The sequence below is a fragment of the Cyprinus carpio genome, chromosome A20 (assembly GCF_018340385.1).
Source record: "Cyprinus carpio isolate SPL01 chromosome A20, ASM1834038v1, whole genome shotgun sequence".
NCBI lineage: Eukaryota > Metazoa > Chordata > Actinopteri > Cypriniformes > Cyprinidae > Cyprinus > Cyprinus carpio.
The window spans coordinates 12,513,140-12,536,257 of record NC_056591.1 but is presented as its reverse complement, the minus strand read 5'-3'; the positions used below and the strand labels follow the sequence as shown (position 1 = coordinate 12,536,257).

The window sequence follows — 23,118 nt, the reverse complement described above, 5'->3', positions numbered from 1 at the left end:
GACTTACAGAGTGTTTGACAAACTAATGACCCATTAAGTTTGTTTTATGTTCCTAGAGTCAGTTAATGTTCCAGGAGGAAGTTATTATTATTGTGGGTTTATTAGAAGTTGAGAGTCTGTATCAAAACTAGCTGGGTCTGTAAAGGTTTAAAACAACTTTTTCTGTCTCATTCCTCAATTCTTTCGGTCTTTCTGTCCTGATGGACAAAGTTCTGACAGAAGCATTGGCCGGATTGGAAGCAGACAGCTTGTTCAGCTGGAGTGTCACACTGTTTTCAGTCTCAAAGCCAGACATGCTGGTGACACTCAGCATTTATGGTCCCCATTCTCCAGGCTTCACGTTTTGAGGGGATGTCAGAAAATGAAACACATCTGAACTCATTTGTGGAGGTCAGGAAATAGGCCTCACAGAGTATTTATAAGGCATATTTGAACTCTTTCTTTATATCTTCCTCTTTATTTCTTTAACTGCAATGTCAGTTGTGATGTCTCAGCTGAGCCTTTTCAGACATGCAGTTTGAACAGATTTTTGCATAAAATGCAATATATGGCACAGAGGGTAAATTTTAACAATGTACATTAGTCAGATTAACAGTCTCAGTAAAGGAGGAGGAAAAAGACAATTATTTATAGATATTGTGACATATATCCTCAATGGTAAAATGACCTTTTTCACATATATATATATCTATATAGATATATATATATATACAATTGAGATTTGTTCTAAATGTAAAAATAAAACATTAATAAATGCCATTGTATTGTATATAAGTAAATATATAATAAAAGGAATATTTAACAGTCACCAAAAATTATATTTAACATATATATATATATATATATATATATATATATATATATATATATATATATATATATATACACATATATATATATATATATATATATATATATTATATATATATATATAGATATATATATACATAATAATATATATATATATACAATTATATAATACTATAAATTATTATAAAATTATAATAATATTTAGACAAATACACACAAGCACAATGTGTGCACTCACACTCACTCTTCCTCGAACCGCTGCGTGCTGCCAGGCTGGTGGTGCTCCCAGATTGGCTGTTATCTTCCACACTGGGCTCATAGGCGGGGTTAACCAGGCCGGGCTCGTCTGATAGGAGGGCGATAGCAGAGGAGGGGCATCCCTCCCCGGGCAGTGCTGCCACAGTGAGCTCTGAGGTGCTGTCTGTGCAGTCTTCCTCCTGAGAGCGCCGCTTTCTCTCTGCGGAGAGCCCATAGTGTGATGCTCCTTTACACCTGTGAAAACACACACACACCGACAACTAGGTCAGCAAGATACATTACCTTACAATGAATGTCTCATCATCTGTGTGCTAATTAGGAAAGCAAAGTCACATAGAGGAGACTGAATAATTACATTGTTGCAAGAGGGTGTATTTGGACTTGTACTTGATCTGCGTAAGTCTATATTCTTGTGTAGCTGATAAATTATGCTGCATTGTCACAGATGAGACTAACAAACAAAGAGGTTTCACCCTAGGAAGCATGGGAAACAAACACAAAGAGCTAGAATATAAAACACCTCACCTTTGAAATGAGATTCCTTACCTTACAAAACTTATAATGTGCTAAAGCCATCTTTTTATGACCTTACTGTACTCATACACACTGACAGTCAGACGCCTATAGTGTAGATTACATATGAACACATCCAGAAATAGACCTGCACGCTTCAATCTGTACTCGAGGAGCATTCCTCAAATGTCATTATGTTCACACACACACAGACATTGGGTAAACCTTCATAGAAGGTGACATGTTATTCTCCATTCTGCATATGAGCTTTAGACTGTCCTATCTGGCCATAAGCAATTTGCCTGTCACACACTGAATTTAAAACGTAGAAACTTCTGTACAATGTCACCCACTCACATCCAGACAGAAGATATTTGATGTTTTATTTTGGACCAATGAGGTTTCAGTGTGGGCGGGGCTACCCAGAGGTAGGCAGACAGACAGACAAACAGACAGACAGACAGATTAGATAGATAGATAGATCGATAGATAGATAGATAGATAGATAGATAGATAGATAGATAGATAGATAGATAGATAGATAGATAGATAGGTAGATAGGTAGGTAGGTAGGTAGGTAGGTAGGTAGGGACAGACTTCCCAGTTACGCACTTGATGTAACTGGGTAATTTCATCAATACTAAACAGTTAGGTAAAAGTTGTAGTCCTATTACTAACAAGAAAACCATCAAATCAAATCAAACAATTGTAAAGTGAATGATGGCACCATTATGGTGGCTGCTGGAGCACAGCTCTCTCTCTGAGGGCTGGCTGTGAAGAGATAAATCAATGGGAGGACACATACAGCCAAAAATATGTGTACAGCACCAGTACAGATGCCATGCCTTGGGGACCTGGTTTAAACTAAAGCATTTTGTCTCCGTATTCATGCCTGTCTTCACCCTCATAGACGCCACAAGAGAGAGAAAGAGAGAAAAGGTATGGTGGCAGAGAGCTTGGACACTGGCCGTATATCTCACTTACTATTGACCACTGATTGGTGTGCCTCCAGAGGTGTGCAAACTTAATAACCACCCTAAAAGAGCAACGGCTGCTTTTAATCAGCTTCTGTTACAGTACTGATGAAAGATCTCAAATCCTACCTCACACTGGTCGATTGACAATGTGTCAGGATAAAATTACAGCTTAGGAGTTTTTTGTGATGACCACTACTCTCATATATAACTTACCCTGATATTGACAGACAGACCAATAGATAGACTGATAGAAAGATGGATGGATGGAGTCATTTACAGCTAACTGGTAAGAACTGTATAGTCAATGAAAGGCACAATTGCAAGGACAGTCTTGCGCTTCTGACTCACAGACTGTAAGTACATTTACATATTTAAAGAATTTGCCACTGACGATTCAAACATGAGTTTTGAGCATTTTAGAGTAGTGCTTGTTGTTTGTCATTTCTCCAATCACAAATTCAGACATGGTTTTATGTTTATGCAGCGGGATATGCAACGCAACGCATAAAAATACAATATAAGTCATTATAATCAGTAATTATGTCTACACTGGATGCAACAAATGCCTCGTTTATAATGGGTTTTATTGTTATATTTTTATTTATATATTTTTGTCTTGTCGCACCGGTGTTCTGACCAGGACACGGCATCACAATATGTTAAGGGTCGTAACATTTCTGACACACGCTTGAGGTATTCAGCCAATCACAATGCAATGGATAGCTGTCCAATCAGCATACACCTCGATTTTCAGAACGATGAGCTTTTTGAAAAATAAAGGCGGGGCATAGAGGAGCAACAATAATGTACATTTTATGGAAAAGAATGTGTTTTTTTAAGCTTAAGCCGCATATAACACACATTGCATTACACCAAAATACCCAAAATAATGTTCTTTTAGCAACGTCATATGACCCCTTTAAGTGAGTTTTTGCTTTAAAAAATACTGATTCAAGAAAATCTTTTCTTTTTTTTTTCAGTGTTGACCAAACAATCCTCAGTGAACTCTGAAAACTGTTGCAAATTATTTACTATTTGTTTTAATATAAGAACAATATTAATATCAATAATAATAATATTTAGATTGCATAGTGCTGTGCACTGTATTTGTGTGCAGAGAGAAAGAGAGAGTCTGAGACAAAAGAAAAGATCCGACACAATGGTCTTGTCTGTTCCTTCGTTAATGGGCTTAGCCAGATGTTAATTAAAACAGGCTTTCCTGCTAGAGATAAAGCAGAAGTCTGTGGTCTGAAGTCATAAGCTGTGTCTTTGTCCTGACAGACTCACACATAAACCACGCAGCCACAATAACAGCAATCCAGAGGTTATTGTTTAATCCATCCATCTCGTTAAATGGAATGATGGCATGTGTCAGTCACCTTGCACCCAATTTCCTCTTTCATTTTCATTCTTTCACACCATATGCAGCCATACTGACGGGCAGCAGGACACATAACAGAGAGAGAGAGAAAGAGAAAGAGAAAGAGAGAGAGATTAACAACTCTTATGCATTTTCCATTGCTCTCTCCCCATGTTCCAGTCTTTCTTTCATTTGTTCACTTCCCTCCATCTCTCAATCTTCCCTGGACCCTGAGCCTCAACAACTTCTTCTCATGCATCCTTTTTGCTTCACTGTCATCCATCCTGTATTCTTTCAGTTTAAACGGGCCTTTAGTTTTCTTGAAGAGACAGTACATCTGAAAATTGATCATTATTTTTATAGTCATTATTTACTCATCCTCATGAGTAATCATCCGGAATGCTGTTATTGTTAATTTATTTTATTTATTTATTTTTTTCCATCAAGCAATGAATAAATGAATGAATGAATAAGCAAGCACCTTTTTCCAGTCTGGATGTCATTATCATGAAATGTCATTGATTCTAAAGGGTTTTGAAACAAAGGGTTTTATATTAATTTTACATTTTATATAAATTTTATATAAAAAAGAATTCAGGTAACATTTATTTTATTTTTAAGTAAGTGTTATTATAGTTAACTTAAGCTGAATCCATTAAAAAACATTTTCATTACTTGAAATATAATAATCATGAACTAAAATAAAACCATTAAAAACAAACTTATTTATTATTTTCTGACTGTTTTTAATTTTCTTTTAGTTTAACTTGATGTATACCTAAAACTAAAACTGAAATAAAATTACGAGATAGACATAATAAAAAAAATTATAAAAAATCTATAAATAAAAATTAATTAATAAAACTTGATCTAAAATGAAAATAAAAAATCTATAAATAAAAATTAATGTATCTCAATTAATGTAAAACATTAAACTTAATTTAAAATATTAATTGAAAAATATAAGAGTATCTCAATTATACTAAAACAAGACTTTGGTTTTGTTTAATTTTAGCTATACTAGTTTTTAGTTTTACTACTTTAATTAGTTTTAGATATTAATTAGTTACCTGAATTATTATTTATTTATATTTATTCATTTATTCATTGTGAGAGAGAGAGATGCATTCGACAGACAGATTTTTTTTTTTAATCTAAAATCAATCATCTTGCTCTTCATTTTCATTTTTTCCTATTTTTGATTGTAATTGTGGAGATGTAGGCCACAGCCCAGAGAGACCTCATAATGGCCTGACAAAAAGAGGGAGAATTATGTGCCCCTCTCCTCTTAATAATAATGAAATTAATCTCTAGAATATTTCGCTGGCTACTTACAGCTCGGGACACACTAAATCCAGTACACTAAGTCTTCCAGTAAACTACCGACATCAGTATACACAGTGGTCTGAATCTAAGTCATCAAACCTGATCGATGTTTCAATCCTCTTTTGAGTGAATGGATTATCCTGAACCTACCCGAATAACACAGCTCTAAGACTGGGATGTACTAGTCTTAGACACACATACAAACATATTTTCCATCAGAGCGAGATGCCAGACTCACTATTCCTGAAACTGACCTAAAAAGTCCTCCACACAAACACACACATTTAGTTTGTTTGTGTGTGTGTGAGAACACATCATGTTCCAGTCATATTTTCAGTCTAGTACTGTTGCAGGACTGGTTGTTTTTTGACTGATTCTCATGGTGAAGGTTAGATTTTTGTTATCTATCACATAAACACACATGGTAACATTTTTGAAATATATACTCTTAACTGCAAATTTTGCAGTGCAATGTATTGCAACATTTTCTAGTAGGAACTGTAATGATTCAAATTCATAATGTTTATTGACATGAAACATACTAATTTCTGATCTGCATTAATTATGCTTTCCTTATCATATCATATCATATCATCATATTATATTAATGTAATAAATATTTGTATATTACATATATATACAGAAATAGATAAATAAACGATAAAGGTTGGGTTGTTCTTAGAGTGGCTGAAAGCCATTAAAACCTACAAAAATAGTACAGCAGTACACTTTTGACTACTATTAATAATAATTTGAATGCAACATCAATCGAATTTTCACTCTATACAGTATATACACCCTGGATGTATTTAAAAGGCATATTGCATCAGATACATTCCTCCTTTGCATTCCTACTCAAGTGTATTCATCTTAAGGGAAGCAGAGGTATCATAAATATGTGAGATATTTCATCCCTTCCCCCTGGAATCTCCACTGCTAGCCTGCTAATCCAGACCCAAGCATCAGGATAATCAGTAATCACAGCTCAGTGTACAACTGACACTCAGAGAGGAAAGGACAGAAATGTCATCCTCATAGCTCACTGCTGAACCACTGAGAAAGAGAGAGATACTAAATCACGCCATCATCGCACGCAATCAGCACTCTTATAAGTGGCTACACCGGCGTACACAAACACACACACACTTGCTTACACATACACTGCAGCAGTTAAAGAGCTGGAGACTGTAGTTGTCCGACAGACAGCATTGCAACGCAACGCTACACCAGCACAGAATGCATTTTCTGACAAAACTGCAGCACATTCAGTTCTGATTGACATCTGAAATCTCAGAGCACTGCAGGATATTGTGTGAGTCCCTGCAACCAGCTCAGTATAATCTTGAACTATCTGGGGACCAGTAAAAGAATAACAAATAATTATTTAATTGTAAATGTATATTATTAAAAATTTATTTTATATTATATTATATTATATTATATTATATTATATTATATTATATTATATTATAGTATATTATATTATATTATATTAATTTGATGTTAATTTTATATAAACATTAAGAATTTATATTTTATTTTATATTTAGTAAATTTAGTAAAATTGCATCAATCAAAAATGTGAAATATATATTATATTTAATTAATTTGAATTCATTTATATAAAGTAAATATAATGATTTTATTTCAGACAAAATAAAGTGTCTGAAGTACAGGTAGCTGCAATACGTCAAAAATAGAAATGCAGAAAATGAACATTGATTTGTATGTTAAACTAACAGTTGAGCAATCATAATGTATGAAACTATGTCTAGTTTATAGTAATAAAATATAGTGTGATATAGTGTGTGTGATACTGTAGAGCTCTTGCCATTTCTACACAGTTTGAACAGTTGTAAAGAGAAACGCATCATTGGAAAGTTATGCTCGATCTGTCTGATCTCTTTAATTGCTCTGACATGTTTTGACTTGGGAGGCATGCACACACATATAAATGCACTTTAATCAGTCTTTGTGAAGTTTATCAAAGGAAGTGTCTTCCTTCTTATCTGTACTTAATCTGCTGATGGGTTTGAAGATCAGAACTTCAGTGCAGCAGGAGGAAGGATTAAGGAAAGTAATAATCTTGGGAAGAAAAAGACTGGAAAGAGGAGGGAGAAGGAGACACAAATCTTTTTTCTTTGGGACTTTAGAAGTTGTGACGTATTCTCGTCCAGCAATTCATTGTCTGGAGGATTACACACTCATGGCAAAAGCTCTGAGAGAACTATTAAGACCAGAGAAGAGGAGAGACAGATGAATGGCCAAGGAAAACTCATTGGGGGACATTTTTAAAATCCATTTAAATTTCTCATAATTTCACAGCCTTTTTTCCCCACTTATCCTTTAGTGAACTCTCTAGTTGTGCTACTAGCAACACCAAATGGAGCTTGGAATTATTTGGGCAAACAGATAGCCCCAGATATATAAACAATTAATTAAATTAATATATACAGTTAACTAAGTATTTTAAAAAATCCACATACATAGGAAACTGGTCGTTCTTACTCGAGATTAATTAAGATTCTATATAGTTTTATTTATTATTTTTAGTTTGTTTAGTTTTATTTATTTCAGTACTTAAACTAAACAAAATGTTTAGATTTTTATTTAATGGTTTTCTTCTAGTTTTAATTAACAAGAATAACTTTGGTCCTTAATGCATTGGAGTTGCATTGGAATAAAAAATACAAATAAAAACACTTTGCCCCAAAAATAAATAACCAGTTCCTTGTGCTGAAACTGTCATGTGACTCACTCAGCCAAACAATGATCTCACACTGGCAACCTGCAAGGACAATTATGCAGACCTCCCTTTTCCTTCACCATCTCTCTCTCTCTCTCTCTCTCTTTCATACCTTCTTTCTATACCTTCTTCCTCCCCTCCCACTACTCTGTTTCCCTTTTTCTCTGTGATGAGAACAGCAGGATGAAGACAGCAGCAGATTTATGTTCATCCCTCTACTACCCTCCCCACCCCCAGCTGAGCGACCGCATTGACTTTATTTCTCACATTCTCTCCCTCTCAGTGTAGAACCAGGACAGTGATCTGCTTCAGTTCTCTACGGTGTGCTGGAGACAGTGCTGGGGTTTGTGTGTTATCTTTGCTCTGAGCGCTTAACCTGTGCCCAATCTGAAGTGGTAGATACAACTGACCTGCTCTCATGGCAGACAGAAAGCGCGCCCTTTCCATGCCATCCATTTTGCATTTGCGTGTTGTTCTGAACAGATTTAGAAGGACAGAACTGACATCCCACCGGTGCATTTTAAGTGTTTTTAAGATGCCTTGTTCCCCAGTGAACGTGTTTGCTTGTGTACTGAAGTTTTAAAAATGCATCTGTCCTAAGAACGCAAAATCATCTTTAGATGAGCTCACTGTTGGTTTGTGTGTATATGTGTAATCTTCTGTTTATTCACACTTTAGCTTCACTTGAGCAGCTCTGCTTGGCCTAGTTTTCCAGATATCTTCACATATGCGGTCCTCTCCGAGTGTGCCACTGTGACGACAAGATCCTGCATTGCCTTTTTCACTAGTGCGCAAAAGCCCATTGAAACTGAGAGGCAACGTATTTGTATCTTTGACGTTTATGTTTAATGATTATTATAGGCATGATGTGCTAAAGCAACAAGCAAAATCTTGTTTTTGTCCTGTTTCTGTGGTAAAATGCCAGGTTGCTCCACACTAAACCTCACTGGACCAAAGTAGCGTATTGACAGATAGCATAACTGTTTGTTGCAATCAGATTCATCCATAAGTTTTAATGAAGCTGAAGCTGAGTTGAATCTGTGAAGAATTAATTACTCCTTGCAGGTGAGTGTATGATTGAGTTGACCATTAAAATCTGCTGTGGGGGAGGGTTTGCGCTATTGGTTTAGGAACCAAAAATCTTGCATATTAAACATTAAATGTGGATGACGAAAAGGTTTATATTGCAAGTTCATAATCAAATATTATATGCCAAATCCCTCAAATTCTACAATGAGAACCACAAAAAAAATGCTTTTAATTTGACGCTATATAGTTACAGTGTACTGCTAGTGTGATTGAGACTGTAAACCAAGAGACCTTTTCTGATTGGCTTTGTTTTGTGATTGACTGTGACATGCCACGCCCCAGTTCAGGCTCAGTGTGAACTCACAAAGTGAGTGGAAGTGAGTGGAATCGCATTGCGCCATCCCTGGTTAAGAAATAACTTCATCCAAAATCAAATACTGGGTAGCTACTGCATTTGATGTAGTAAGAAACTTACTTCACAACCATTAAAAAGTGTTCTACACTCTCTCAAACTGGGGAAGTACCCTAAGGTACAAAAGCTAAAAGGTGCATCTTTGTTCCGTTATTTAGCTCTAAATGGTACATATTAGTACATATTTGTATTTAGTACTTTACTTAATAAAGTATTTTTACTTTACTTGTATCCTTTTTTTCTGTGAGTATATGTTGTAAAAATTGGACAGTCCAATCAAGTCACTCTTTCCAAAGGCATTTTCATTTACTTTTCTTATCATCTACTCACTATTATGTCACTCAAAACTCACTTGACAAATCAAAACAACAAACAAAAACCATCCACTACGCCGTCTATATATTGTGGGATGAGTATTTCATATCTTTCTATTTCTGCTTGCACGCTGTCTGTATTTTCAATGCAAGCAGGAAACACGCACCCTCCACTTCCTGTGCCTTTCCTACACTCTCTTACTGTCTCCCAGCAGTGACTGAGCACCCAGCCCAGGTGTAGATCCGGCCCTGAGCTCAGGTGCTGAGCAGGGAGAAGGACTCTGCCAACTCTGTCTCGGATGCGGCCAAAGTGTTGAATTAGCAACAACATTTTTGCACTTCCTGCTCCTCATCATCATTAACCTGATGAGGAAGGCAAGAGGATGCAGAACAACTGCAGGACAGACACTTAGGCAAGAGCGTAAGACAGTCTGTTGAACTCTTTGGGGAAAGTGCTCAGAAGCAGTATTTGACTCTGCAGAGGAGAACGAGGCAGTCACATGTAGGTCATCCTTTTCATTTGTCTGAAGACTGCTTTGATTTTGCAGCCTCGCACCAGTTAAAGGTGCATGTGCATGTAAAAGCTGAAATTAAAACTTAATGAGTAATTACAAGGAAGGAAAGCTGACAAGAAGTAATTATTTGGAGATAACCATTTATCTTTGAAATCTCTTATTAACACTCGGGATGAAACAGGACTTAGCCTCTGTCTTTTATAAGCTGTGTCACAATTAAAAATGAAAAATAATTCAAAGAGACACATCTGAGATCTTTCATTGTATGATAATGGGCATGACATTTGCAAAAAAAAAAAAAAAGATTTATTGTATAAAAATTAATGTATATATATATATATATATATATATATATATATAATTCAATAAGAAATTATTCTTAATATAATTCAATAAGAAATTATTGAATTATATTAAATAAAAAAATCTTGAAAAATGTAACAACATTGATAATAAGAAATGTTTATTGAGCACTAAATTAGCATATTACAAAGATTTCTGAAGTAACATGTTTATAAAATATTTAAAATATATATTACACTATGAAACAAGTTATTTTAAGTTTTAATAATATTTCACAACATTACTGCTTTCACTATATTTTGATCAAATAAATGCAGACTTGCAGACAAAAATATTTTAAAAATTTCACTGGTAGTGGATATATGTACTGTATATCTACATACATTCTGTCTGTTCAGTGACGGTTCATATAGTACATATCTATTTAACATCAACATCAGTGAACATGGTTCCCATATTTCTTTTCTATATGTAGTTTGCTGTTTGTGTGATGTGCCTTGGCACAGATAAGTAGATGGGTTATGCGGTCACTGAGTGAGCCAGCGAATGCTGCAGGACAAACCTACTCACGTTCAGCGGTCATCCGCTCACTATGCCTGAAAATAAGGTCACCACAGCAACACGTGGCCCCACAGCTACGGCCCTGTTTTCTCACTACACGTACGTCACCCTGATGACGACATGCTGCTGTCTGACCAGAGCCATCTGCTGCATGCAGACATACACTAATGCACATACACAAAATCAATCACCCTTCCCCACACCCATAACTGATCTATTCCTACTAAAAGAAAAATATAAATCAGGCGAAGTACACAAATCAAAACCATATTCTTCTAGAGTCTCATACTGACAGGGATCAGCCTTCCAGCCGCTCTTATTCACATTCATACGAGTCAGAGCAGCCAAGTCGTTTTCAAACACAGCTGTATCGTGTAGATATCTGATTCACAAGAACTGTTTCCAGCCCACATATGCCACTTTAATGTATGAAAGCTCCAGACATGTTAGCACTGCCCTCAAGAAGTGTGATGTCCTACCTCTAAAGTACATCTTATCACCTGAACACTTTCTTTTGAGGTAACCTTACATTGCATTAATGTTAACAGAAGCTCCTCACACCTATCTGGGCAGTTATAAATTCAGCTTTAAATGTGGACGGACAAGATGATGTCATTAGTATTCATAGGCTTTAATGCGAAACATTTATATGTATTTTTTTACATTTGGATGGACATAAAATGTACAATATCAACATATTGACAGCATCTTCTTCTAATGACATCAATGGTTATGCACAATGAGGATTCTCATTTATCAGTGAACTATGGAAAAACTTCAGGCAGTGCTAAACATTTAATTCTAATTTAAATTAAATCAAATGTTTATAAATACAATAAAAAACAGTCTATTCATTACATGAATTCAACATTCCATGAACCTCAAAAGATTCATACATATTTCCATATCATGAAATTTGTTCATACTGTACATAAAAGTGTTTATTATATGTGAGCTGTTTTTCTATAATATAACCTGATAAAGCATGTGCAGACACATCCAACATCACACAAACATGAAACGGCACATCTCAGCATACCTTTACACAAGATACACCTACACATCCATAAAAGTGTTGGGAAGCAGAAGTATTTTGGATGAATAGAGATGGACATCAGATAGGAAGGGAGGTTGAGTGTGTTAAAATACATTCACCTGTCCCTGTAATATACAGATACTATTATAAGTGATCCACTGGCAAACTAATTTTCTAAAAAGAGTGTAAATAATGACTATGATTAAGACTGTGACAAATCAAAACATCCTGACCAGCCTGAAACATTGGCCCAACCAGTGGCATGAGATTGAGGCAAGGCTACCTGCTTGCCCAATATTGTTTTTGCAATACCGTTTGGTGACACTAGTGGTGCAGAAATCACACAAATCACCTACAAACTGCTCACAGTATTAGTAATGCTGTTTATCATGTATTGTGCCCCTAAGAACAAATACACACATCAAGCAATTGCATAAAAAAATCTGCAACAGTGCACAGAGAAGACTAATGTTCAATTCAAACTCTAATTAAGCATAAGAGAGAAAGGAAATGTGTATAGTCAAAGGAAGATGGGAAGCCTCAGCCGAGATCAAACATTCAGGATATCAGCTCTGTTTACACCTGGAATTAACATTAATTTCACAAGTAGTCAGTTCTATATACAAGTGTAAACACAGTAAAAAATGGTGTTGATCCGGAGGTAGTCAGAAACGCATTGGACCACATCGCATTTGTCCCAGACAAAAATAAAATATATAAAAATATATTTGCCGCTCAGTCGTCAGTTGGACTAAAACAAGGGTTTTCTTTGCTGGTTAAGTGCAGTTTTTAAATAAAATAAGTGTCTTATTGAAAAATTTGGAATGCCAAACATATGGAAAGTTGCTGTTTAATAGCACAGATTATGTGAAACAATTCCAAAATACAGTATAAATACAAGTATATTTGAGAGCAGATTGGTTACATGAGATGTTAATACAACATAAACCATGATCTGTCTCGTCCGAACACTTGTGACTGGATCACCTGAGACAGATGTTAATATAAGATACTTGCCATCTTTCAAATGAATGCCCACCACAGCACTACAGAGAACTCTGTGAGAAGTTCAACATCTGATAACAAAGAAAGACAGAAAGGAAAAGATACCGATACGTAAAAAATTAAGAGAGGCATTCTGGGCAAAGCAAAACACAACTAGCTGAAATACAAGAAATAAGACCAGTGTGTGTGAGAGAGATGAGAATAGAAGCTTTCTGTCATTATATTTGTTGAAGACGAATGACCGCGCTCCCATCAACCAGCCAAACAAAAATGGACTACACAGTGCCTCTCTCTCTTTTTCAATGCATGCACGCAAGATTGCATTCCATGACACTCACATACACAGGGACATAAATCATAAAACACAGCTTATATGGTGACCCACATACACAGAGACGAAAGACAGAAAGACCTCATCCTAAGAGATCCAAGCCAAACAAACACATGGACAGATGGTGCAGGAAATTACCTTATCTGTCTCCTCACTATTCATCCCTCTGAAGACACCTTACTGTCCTGTTCCACTCCAGTCCTCCTTTTCTTTATTTTCCATGCTATACACACCAGTTTCAGCATGTCTGTGTTGTGTATAGTCTAAATTCTAAGAGCAGAGAGGATTTGTAATGTGGTCTGTTGTACTATGCTCAGCCTTTCACACACACTTACATGGCACAATTGTGTTTCTGCCAAAGACCCGGGATCAATAGAACCAGCTTTCACCCAGACACACTCGCGGTACTCTCATGCTGAATGCAGAAGTGTCTTTTTAACAGTGCAGTGCACAATGAAGAAGCTCTTATGCTGTTTACAGCCGCATAAGAGTGTATATTTTACTCTTATAAGGAGTGTGTTGGGATTTTGACTCAATAGAGGAGTTCAGCTTGAATGTTTTATGTTCCGTGCAGCTCCAAGACTGCTTGGATGTGCTGTTGTCAGATATGAGTATGTGTGTTTTGTTTTTCTGAATGGTGTGCATAGCAACGGTGCACTCAGTCCTTTTTTGCATGTTTGTAAAACTCTGCAAAGATAACATTCTTTTTATGTCTTAAAATATATGATATATGACAATAAAAACGTCCTCAAAATGTCAAATCCAAATTCCCCTGATTATTTGGGTGAAAATACACCTGCGCACACACATATTAGGTCATCTCAGCCATGCTGCAGTGTCCCTCACTGCCTGGTAGCATCAAAACAAAACATGCTTCATCACAAAACGCAATCATAATCACCTCTACACTGTCCCCTGCCATACAACTACAATAAAAAAACATAGCAGGATGCATTTTTTTCTTTTTTAAATTACATATTAGACATAACAATACATCTAGAAACTTCTACATAACAATAACACACACATATGCAAGCAATGCAGAAAGACATACAGGTATGCAAGCAATTGTTTAGGTAAAAAAAGGGATCGAATGGGATTTATACAGGTCGATGAGAATGATGTATGGCCACACACACACAAACACACCTATACACGCAATCAGATGCACACATTGCAGTGCTGGATGGGATGGGGTACAGTGCGACTTGTCCTGTATAAGACTAAAAGATGAGATGGTACTTATGGGCGCAACTCACATCGGATACGCACACAGGACATTGGCGAGAGCCGATGTGTGTGTTACTCACAGTTCTGAGTAGAGGATGTGCAGGTTGCCCACATTGTCAGTGTAGTTTGCTGGACTGAGCCAGGGCAGAACCAACAGCAGCAGAGCCTTCATGACCCTCTCTCTCCAGGGTCTATTGTCTTGAGTCTCTCTTTCTTTTGCTTTCTTTCTAGGCTGAATGCAGTCTTTCCTATCTGGCTTCCTCCCTGCCCCTTGTTCCTCCACCTCTACTACAATTTTTACCCCCCTCCTGCCTTTCTCTCAAGTAAAAAAAGCTATTCTTCCTTTTCCTTTTCTTCTTGTTTCTTTGTCTTTCCACTTTTCTTTTTTTCCTCACCTCCCTCAGTCTTTTAGCCCGGTCATCTCAGCAGTAGAGAGATCAGCAGCAGTAGAGGGAGAGGTAAAGACTCGGAGCGCTGCCAGCGGAGGAGAACAGAGAGTGCAGGATGAAGAAAGACTTGAGAAGAAAAGGAGTCAAGAGCGGAGTCTGGAGCAGGAACAGGTGCATGGGAGCCAAGGTGGAGAAGAAAGAGAAGGGTGAAGTAGAAGGAGAAGAGGAGGCAGAGAGCGGTGTTTGCTGGCACACCAGTCGGGTGCGATGGTTGCGTTGCAATCTAATCTGTCCTGGGCATCGTCCAAGAGTAAGAGGATTTACGCTCACGAGCCCACATGCTGCTGTGAATGTGAGAGAGAGAGAGTGAGAGAGAGTATGTGTGAGTGTGGCAACACAGCGTCTGACTTATACTGCAGCATGCTCTACAGAGAGAGAGAGGACTGGGGCGAACCAACTGACACGGGAGAGAGGGGGAGTTGCAGGCTTGGGTGGTCCATCAGTCATTTTCTATATGCCTCAATGGTAGAGCGTATGGCAAAGACCACCCCCCTCTGCAATGCAACGGTTCATTCAGCTATGAAGGGGTGTGTGTGTTTTTGTGTGTACATGTTTTTGTTGAGGGTAGATGTGAAGGATGGATGGATGGATGAAAGAGACAGACAGACATGGAATGTCTTCCATCTGTTCAGCTGTGTGAATCTAGCGATATATTTTTCATATTTTTCAATCATTCTCCAAACAGATAATAACTCACTAACTAAGCTCATGTAATCAGACAATGGTTATGGGTTAATAGATCTCCAAACTTTACAGCAGTTTCAATAACCATATGATTTGGTGACAGTATAACATGTGCTATTATTAATATTGCATGTTCTTAAGAGCCCAAAGTAGTACATTCCCTCCTCTCTGATCTGATCCAGGATTCCAGGAAAGGCTGTAGACTGCCAAATACATGCAGATTCAAGCACATGCTTACACGCTGAGAGACAAAGTGCATCTAGACATGCTTGACTGCAAACACAAAAACAAAAGAAGTGAAACAGACCACCATACAATACAAGATACAAACCTCTCTACATTTAATACAAAAAGCACATGCAAACTAACTAAAACACATCAAAGCAGCGATCAAAACTGACTCAATACACCAGATCTTCTCACCACAATGTTATGAGTCACCAGTGTGAAGGAACCTTCACGGTTTAACATCACATGGCCAGAAATGCTGGTACACAAACACAATCTGTAGCAGCTGACGCTGACAAATGCATCTCAGCTATTGAGCTTACGTGCATGGAATCAAGAGTAACTTTGTACTTTGTACAAATGTTCTCATAGAAAAATGTTTGAAGTGAATGGAAGGCCATTTTTACATAGAAAGAGTCACTGGCTGGTCCTCACAAGTTCTTGTTCCGCTTAAGTCCCATCCCATTTTGAATGTTTTCCAACTTTACAGTCCTGGACCAATTAAGACCACAGGAGACCATACCACTTTGGAGAAAGCAGTGAGAGGAAGAGAAAGACAAAGAAAGATGAACTGAAAGACTAAGTGCCCAATATAAAAAGAAAAGGATGTGGGAGGGTAGAGGAGCAATAGTATGGAAAGAAGCAAGTGTGGGTTTTTGGTTGACTGGAGAAAAGGGCAACTTGATTATGTTTCCATAAGTGGAATTTTAAATGAGAGTGAAACTTTCCATTAACGCCAGTAACATAATGCAATTAATTTCAACAGAGGCCCTCAGGCCTGTGGAGCACTAATGATTTAGAAACAGTCCAAAGGAACAACAGAGTCTCTACCATCCTGAAAATGGAGAGAGTGAGGGAGAGTTCCAATAAAAAGCATTAGTAAGCATAATGTCCCCAAAGGCTTTTGAGGTGGAAGATCAGTTTAACAGAGGTCACTGTGGGGCTTCTACCTCTGAGGAGTGGAGAACAAAATAATTCTCTAACAAAATAAACAAACAAATGCATGCAGGCAGAGATGTGCTCGACACATGTCTTCTATTGAGGCAAATCACTGACAAGAGTCTTTTATGAATGACATTGAATGAAGAGCTGCTTATGAATGCCAATGAGAAGATGAAGCGTGACTTCAATGCATCAGTTACATTTAGCAATTCAAAACTTGCTTACCTAGTACAATAACTTAAATTATGCCTTGCCAAACCTTCATGTTACCTTCAAATATAGACATCTGAAGATGAGTCCTTACTGAAAATGACTGAATGTCAGGATCAACATCCTTTTTAACCAATAAGATTTAAGATTTTAGATTTTAGTTTTGGGTTAGGATTAGGGATTGCCTCATTTTTATATCACCCCACCACTATTTTTTTTTTTTTTCATGATATCACATGGTTGTAAGCATTAAGATGTGGTTACATTTACTGTGGACTGATGAAATTTCACAGGCCAGTCATTTCACATTTCCAGTCATTTCAATGGGAATTGGTGTGATGAAATTTCCCTAGATAAAGTTCCTGTGGTGAATACATTTCCCTTCAAATTTGCAGGAGTGAAAACAGGTAGACAATTATAAAACTTATCAGCTTAGCTCATGAATATTAATAAAGCAACATTACCTAATTAATATTCAGAAGGCCTAAAGTCCTAATTGATTTGCTGACAAGTAAATAGGCATTTGCCATAGGAAAATGGCTGCTTCGTGTTTGCATCAATGATGTTTGGCTTCAGGTAAAAACACAAAAAAAAACAATGATATTCTCAAGAATAGTCATAATGTTAGTTACGCCCCTGGTAGTATTCAAGTGATGATAAAAGCAATATTGCTCCAGGACCAACAAAACAAGCAGATCCATGTTCTACTTGGCTAAATCACATTGGGTGTCTCAGACTGTCATCTTCCAAGCCTGTCTACCACCATCCTAAATTTCATTAAGAAGCTCAAATCTTGTTAAGATCCCTACTATCATATCAAAAACAGCTCTGAGGGCGATTTCCTCACCGGCTCCTGATGTGTCCTTCCAATTCTCCCCGCGGCATCACTTCAGTGCAGTGGTCAGTGAAGGGGCAGGATACCATCAGTTTATCCAGCAGCTTGTGCACCAGCAGGCTGGACTTCCGGCAGTCTGAGGCATCAGTGGAGTGCGGTCCACCGGGCAGAAGTCGCTCTCCAACAGGAAGTTTGTCAGACACTCCTGGCAATAGGTATGTCCGCAGGGGGTGTCCACGGGCAGGATCAAAGGCTGAAGGCAGATGTGGCACATAAGGTCATCATCCACCTCCTCTTTGTAAGTATATTCGTGGTTCTCCTCCTGTAGGTGTCGTTGTCCACAGACATGGCATAGGTCAGGGGGAGGGGAGGTGGGACTGACTCCTGTTGCACCACAAACCGCCTCATCCTGATCACTCATTGTGAAATGGTAGAAATGGTGTCAAAGTTTGAAGCGTTACTCAATCTTTGTGTGGTTGGAGGGCTTTGTTGTGTCAGGTTGCGTTTTGATCCATCCACCTGTACGGGAGGAGCACATAAAAAGAAAGAAAGAAAGGAACCATCATTTATGGCAAATAGGTGTGTCCACATTTCATCTTGTTAGCTGTGTTAGCTGGAAAGGCAGGTCGCACACACCCAAAAGACACAATTTAGAAAAAAGAGGGCAGCAAAAATGAGTTTTTACTATCTACCCGTTCTGCTCTTACTCTAATTTTAATTCCCTGAGCTGGCAGAAGGATAAATATCAGACTGATCCAAAACTCATTTTATATTCCACTGGCAACAGAAATATCAGTATTGCACCTGAGATTCTTAATAAACCCTGTTGGCGAAAAATAAAAAAAAAGAAGAAGCCATTTTATAACTGCAAGTTATACAGTTGAAGTTTTTAGCATGGCCACACAGAGACAGCTATTTTCTAGCATTACTCTGGATGTTTCCAGAAGCAATACCTAGCTTCATGTGAGCCTGTCATTTAACTAGTGAAAAGAATTTAGTTTGCGTGTGTTTCTATGTAGCTAACTTTACATAAACTCCTATCTTAGATTAGTTCACCCCTTAAGTTAATATTTTGTCATTATTTACTCACTTTCATGTAATTCTGAACCCGTAACTTTATTATTATAAGTATTATTTTCTTTGAAACACAAAAGTGAACTAATATTTTTGATATTTTTAATGCTTTTTTGTGCTTTTTGGAACTTGACAGACATAGTCTGTATAAACTATCACTTTATAATAAATGAATAAATGTTCCACAGTAAAAACAACAGCATACAGTACCAGTTTGGAATGACATGTGGGTGAGTAAATAAAGACAAATGTTTAACTTTATCTTGTCAAAGTAGTCCTGTGGTCAGGATCTTCTTTCATAAGTCTGAGTGCATCACCACACCTGTTGTAGTACAGACAACTTATTCGCACGTGAGAATTTGCACGGTTACAATGGGAGTGTAATATTATTACAGCCATAAAATTTTGTCTGGAGTGTCTCACCAAGTACATTCTCTGCACTGAACACAGTATACACCCTCATAGTCTCTCTATATCTTTCTGTGCATTTAATTATGGCTTCTACGATTTTGTGAAGTCATCCACTGTTGATTTGAAGAAGAAACCCTTGAACGATAGGGCACTGCAGGTGAATGCATGAGAATAGCTTTATTGTCTGCCTCCCTGTAATCTGATCTGAGCTTAACCAGAACTATATAAAATGACACACACACACACACACTCCCACCCATAAAGGAGTGTGCCCAAGGACACAGTTATACCTGGCAACCCTGCGTTCTCTGTAAATTATCATCTCTTTAATGATCCTTCAGAGTGACTATATGGCTTGAGTATGTGACTGAGTTGCATTACACACACAAACACACAAAAATAATTGCTTTTACCCTGCGGCTCTTATTCAATTGCGATTTTTCCATTTTCTTTTGTCTTCCCGCATTCAAAGGCTTCTTCTGGTGAAAAATTCATTGTCCTAAACAAACAGTATGACAGGACTGAATAACTGCTTGCTTCATTTTACTTTCTTTCCTTCAACTCTGTCTCTTTCACTCATATTTTTCTCTGAGGAGATAATATTTTTTCTCAAGCTACCTTTGGCCCAGAAGAAAGTAGTGGTAAGTTTACCAAGCATAAAAAGTGCTAATGGCATTAAAACGCACAATCATCCAGAAAGCTACACACATAAACAGCACATTTTGATCTAAGATCCAGTGGGATCAGTGTTTAATGACTGAAAATGCTGAAATTATCCTCAATACATGGCTTAATGGAAGGAATATACAGACCTACACAGAACATAGTGTGTATTAATGGTTCAATCATGGTGTAATATATTGTGCCCAATCACAGCCTCACCTTGTATGTGTGTGTGTATCAGCACTTTTATATCACTTAGCACAGACAAAAATACTTTTTCCATCACACAAAGTGCACCACAATGACCAATAGAAAATAATGAAAAAAAAAACATAAATAAAATAATTACAACACTAATTTCAATCTCTAAAATAAACACATGCTTATAGATGGCCTTTTTTTTCTCCTAATAACATCTCAGCCTTGCAATACCACCTGTGCTTCTGTTAGAATAGAACAAATAGACATGCTTGATGAAGGTACCACTGTAAGAAAAGAGGCAGCTGGGTGGATCTCTTGCTCTCAGTCCTGCTGTGGATCTGTTTTTGACTTCACCATGCTTTGTTCAGACATGTTGTAAAAGAACATTCCACAGCATTCTGAATCTTTGCATGCTCTGATTTAAACTTGAACGAAGAGTAAGACAACATATAAATGTTGAACTAAATGCTGATTTGTGCGATTTGGCTGGTACAGCAAATAAATATTAAATATCAAAATTACATTTACATTTACATTTTATATTTATGCATTTAGCAGCACTTTTAATCCAAAGCAACTTACAGTGTATTCAGGCTATACATTTTTTTTAACAGTATGTTTTAGATCTATAGACATTATACAATCTATCTCTCTGTATCTTTGCACAGGCACACAATATTATGTAATCATTTTGTTGAACAGGAATTAATGGTCGAGTTATAGGTCCTAACAAGGAGCCTTGGGGTTCCCTTTAGATTAAACATTCAACTGTTGCGTCATATAGCTAATAAATATTGCAATAAATCCATACAGTGATTAATGCACATATAATGACTATTCAGTGGAAATTATGGATATTAATTAGCATAGCCACACACACAAAAATAACACTCATAGAGAGATGACAGTAGTGGGAGTACTGAGTGAGTGAGTGCATAAGGAAATTAATTACTAATAATGCAAATATATCTCAAAAGACACATTTTGGACAAACACAATCCATATGAGAAATGAGGCTACATGTTTCTGGTATGTAGGAGAGGAACAACAGAACTTCACACCAGCGTAGCGTGGGGAGAGTTACATAAGTGTTCATATGTAAATCTACATAGCTCACCCCCACCCTTTCATTTTCTGCCTCTTTCTGTATGAACCTCTCTCCTTCCATCTTCCTCTTCAACCCACTTTTATTCCAACACGTTTTCATTCTGTTTCTTTAGGCTCTTGTCTCAATCATCTTATCTGTCTCTCTCTCTATACCATCATATTGTTCCACTTAATTACATTAAAAAGAGTTAATTATATGATCATGTAATATATAAATTATAATAAATATAATAAATATAATATAATATATATAATATAATATATGTACTACCATCTAACAAATGACTAGTATTTTGTATGAATGATGTTTTACACTCCATACAATATCTTATCACTGATAAAACCTAGCAGTTATGTCATATACAGTAAAAACTCAATAAAGATAACTGCAAACAAAGCCAAAGTGAAGCCGTAATTTTACATTTACACACACACACACACACACACACACACACACACACACACACACACACACACACACACACACCACACACTGACACACAGACAGTGACATGCTCTTGGTTTTCCTGGCTAAACAGCTGGTGGTCAGAACCGCTGATACAAACTCTCTCTAACCCAGAGAATAATGTTGACGATGATCAATCTAAGCTAAAGGTATTTACACTACAAATATATGAACATAAACACCTGTGCCATGCTTACACACATGCCTCTATGTGTACAAACACACACAAGTTTTTACAGCCTTTGTGACTTAATACTTTGCTTAATACACAAAGAAAGTTTCTCCACAGCTGTGCTGAGTCAACAAGTACATGATTATCAAACAAATCAATATCATGCGAAAGTTAGTGACAAAATGTGCTGAGTAAATATACTCAGACTGGTGTATTTCTCCTGCTTACCTGAACAGGTAATCCAACCGCTCCGGCAGAGGGAAAATGAGAAGGGGAGAGTGAGTGAGAAAAAGTAAAAGAGAAAATAGGAGGACTTTGTCCCTGTGGCCACAGGTTAAAAATTTCCCTGATGTCCGGTAAGCTCTGTAAGTTGTCCTGGTGGTCTTCAAGTGAGAATTTCAATCCAGGGCCCCCTGGCCATCCTATCATGTACTGGGCCACCAACTCCTTACATACGCATGCACGCACCTGATACAGGAAGTGAGAGAGAAGAGGCAGAGCTAAAACGGTAGGCAGGTAAACACGAGAACTGCCCTAACCTGCTCTGGTGGGGCCGGGAACTGGTTTACACACACACACACACACACACACACACACATACACAAACATGGCATAACTGAAAGGAAGATAGCAGGCTCTTAACATTATACTGTAGAAATAAAGAAAAAAGAAAAAATGATGGCCAAAACTAGAATCTGTCACAACACAAATACAATTTTTTAAGGAAGTAAATGCAAATGTGCACCAACATCAAACTGAATGCAAATATGCTGGTGGTGTGTGGCGAGCTGTGACATGCCTCTGACAAATCCTTGTACATAACCCTGAACAAAGTGCTTTAAGAACCCCAAACAATTCGCTAAAGCTGATCTTCACTATCAAGAGGCCCACACCCATCCAATGACACCAGACAGAGAAGAACGGCTGGTCTTATCTTCGCACACTACATC

At 37.2% G+C, this 23,118-nt stretch overlaps 1 protein-coding gene across 1 annotated transcript in view; it reads right to left on the bottom strand.

Moving 5' to 3' along the window:
- Positions 1-22,642, bottom strand: part of LOC109112717 (E3 ubiquitin-protein ligase LNX) — a 43,974-nt gene extending 21,332 nt beyond the window's left edge. Inside the window, 4 exon segments of the mRNA XM_042777653.1 lie at positions 1,055-1,302; positions 18,087-18,210; positions 18,213-18,593; positions 22,397-22,642. Coding sequence (XP_042633587.1) covers positions 1,055-1,302; positions 18,087-18,210; positions 18,213-18,495 — 655 coding nt within the window. The 5' untranslated portion in view covers positions 18,496-18,593; positions 22,397-22,642.
- Between the last annotated feature and the right edge of the window lie 476 nt (positions 22,643-23,118).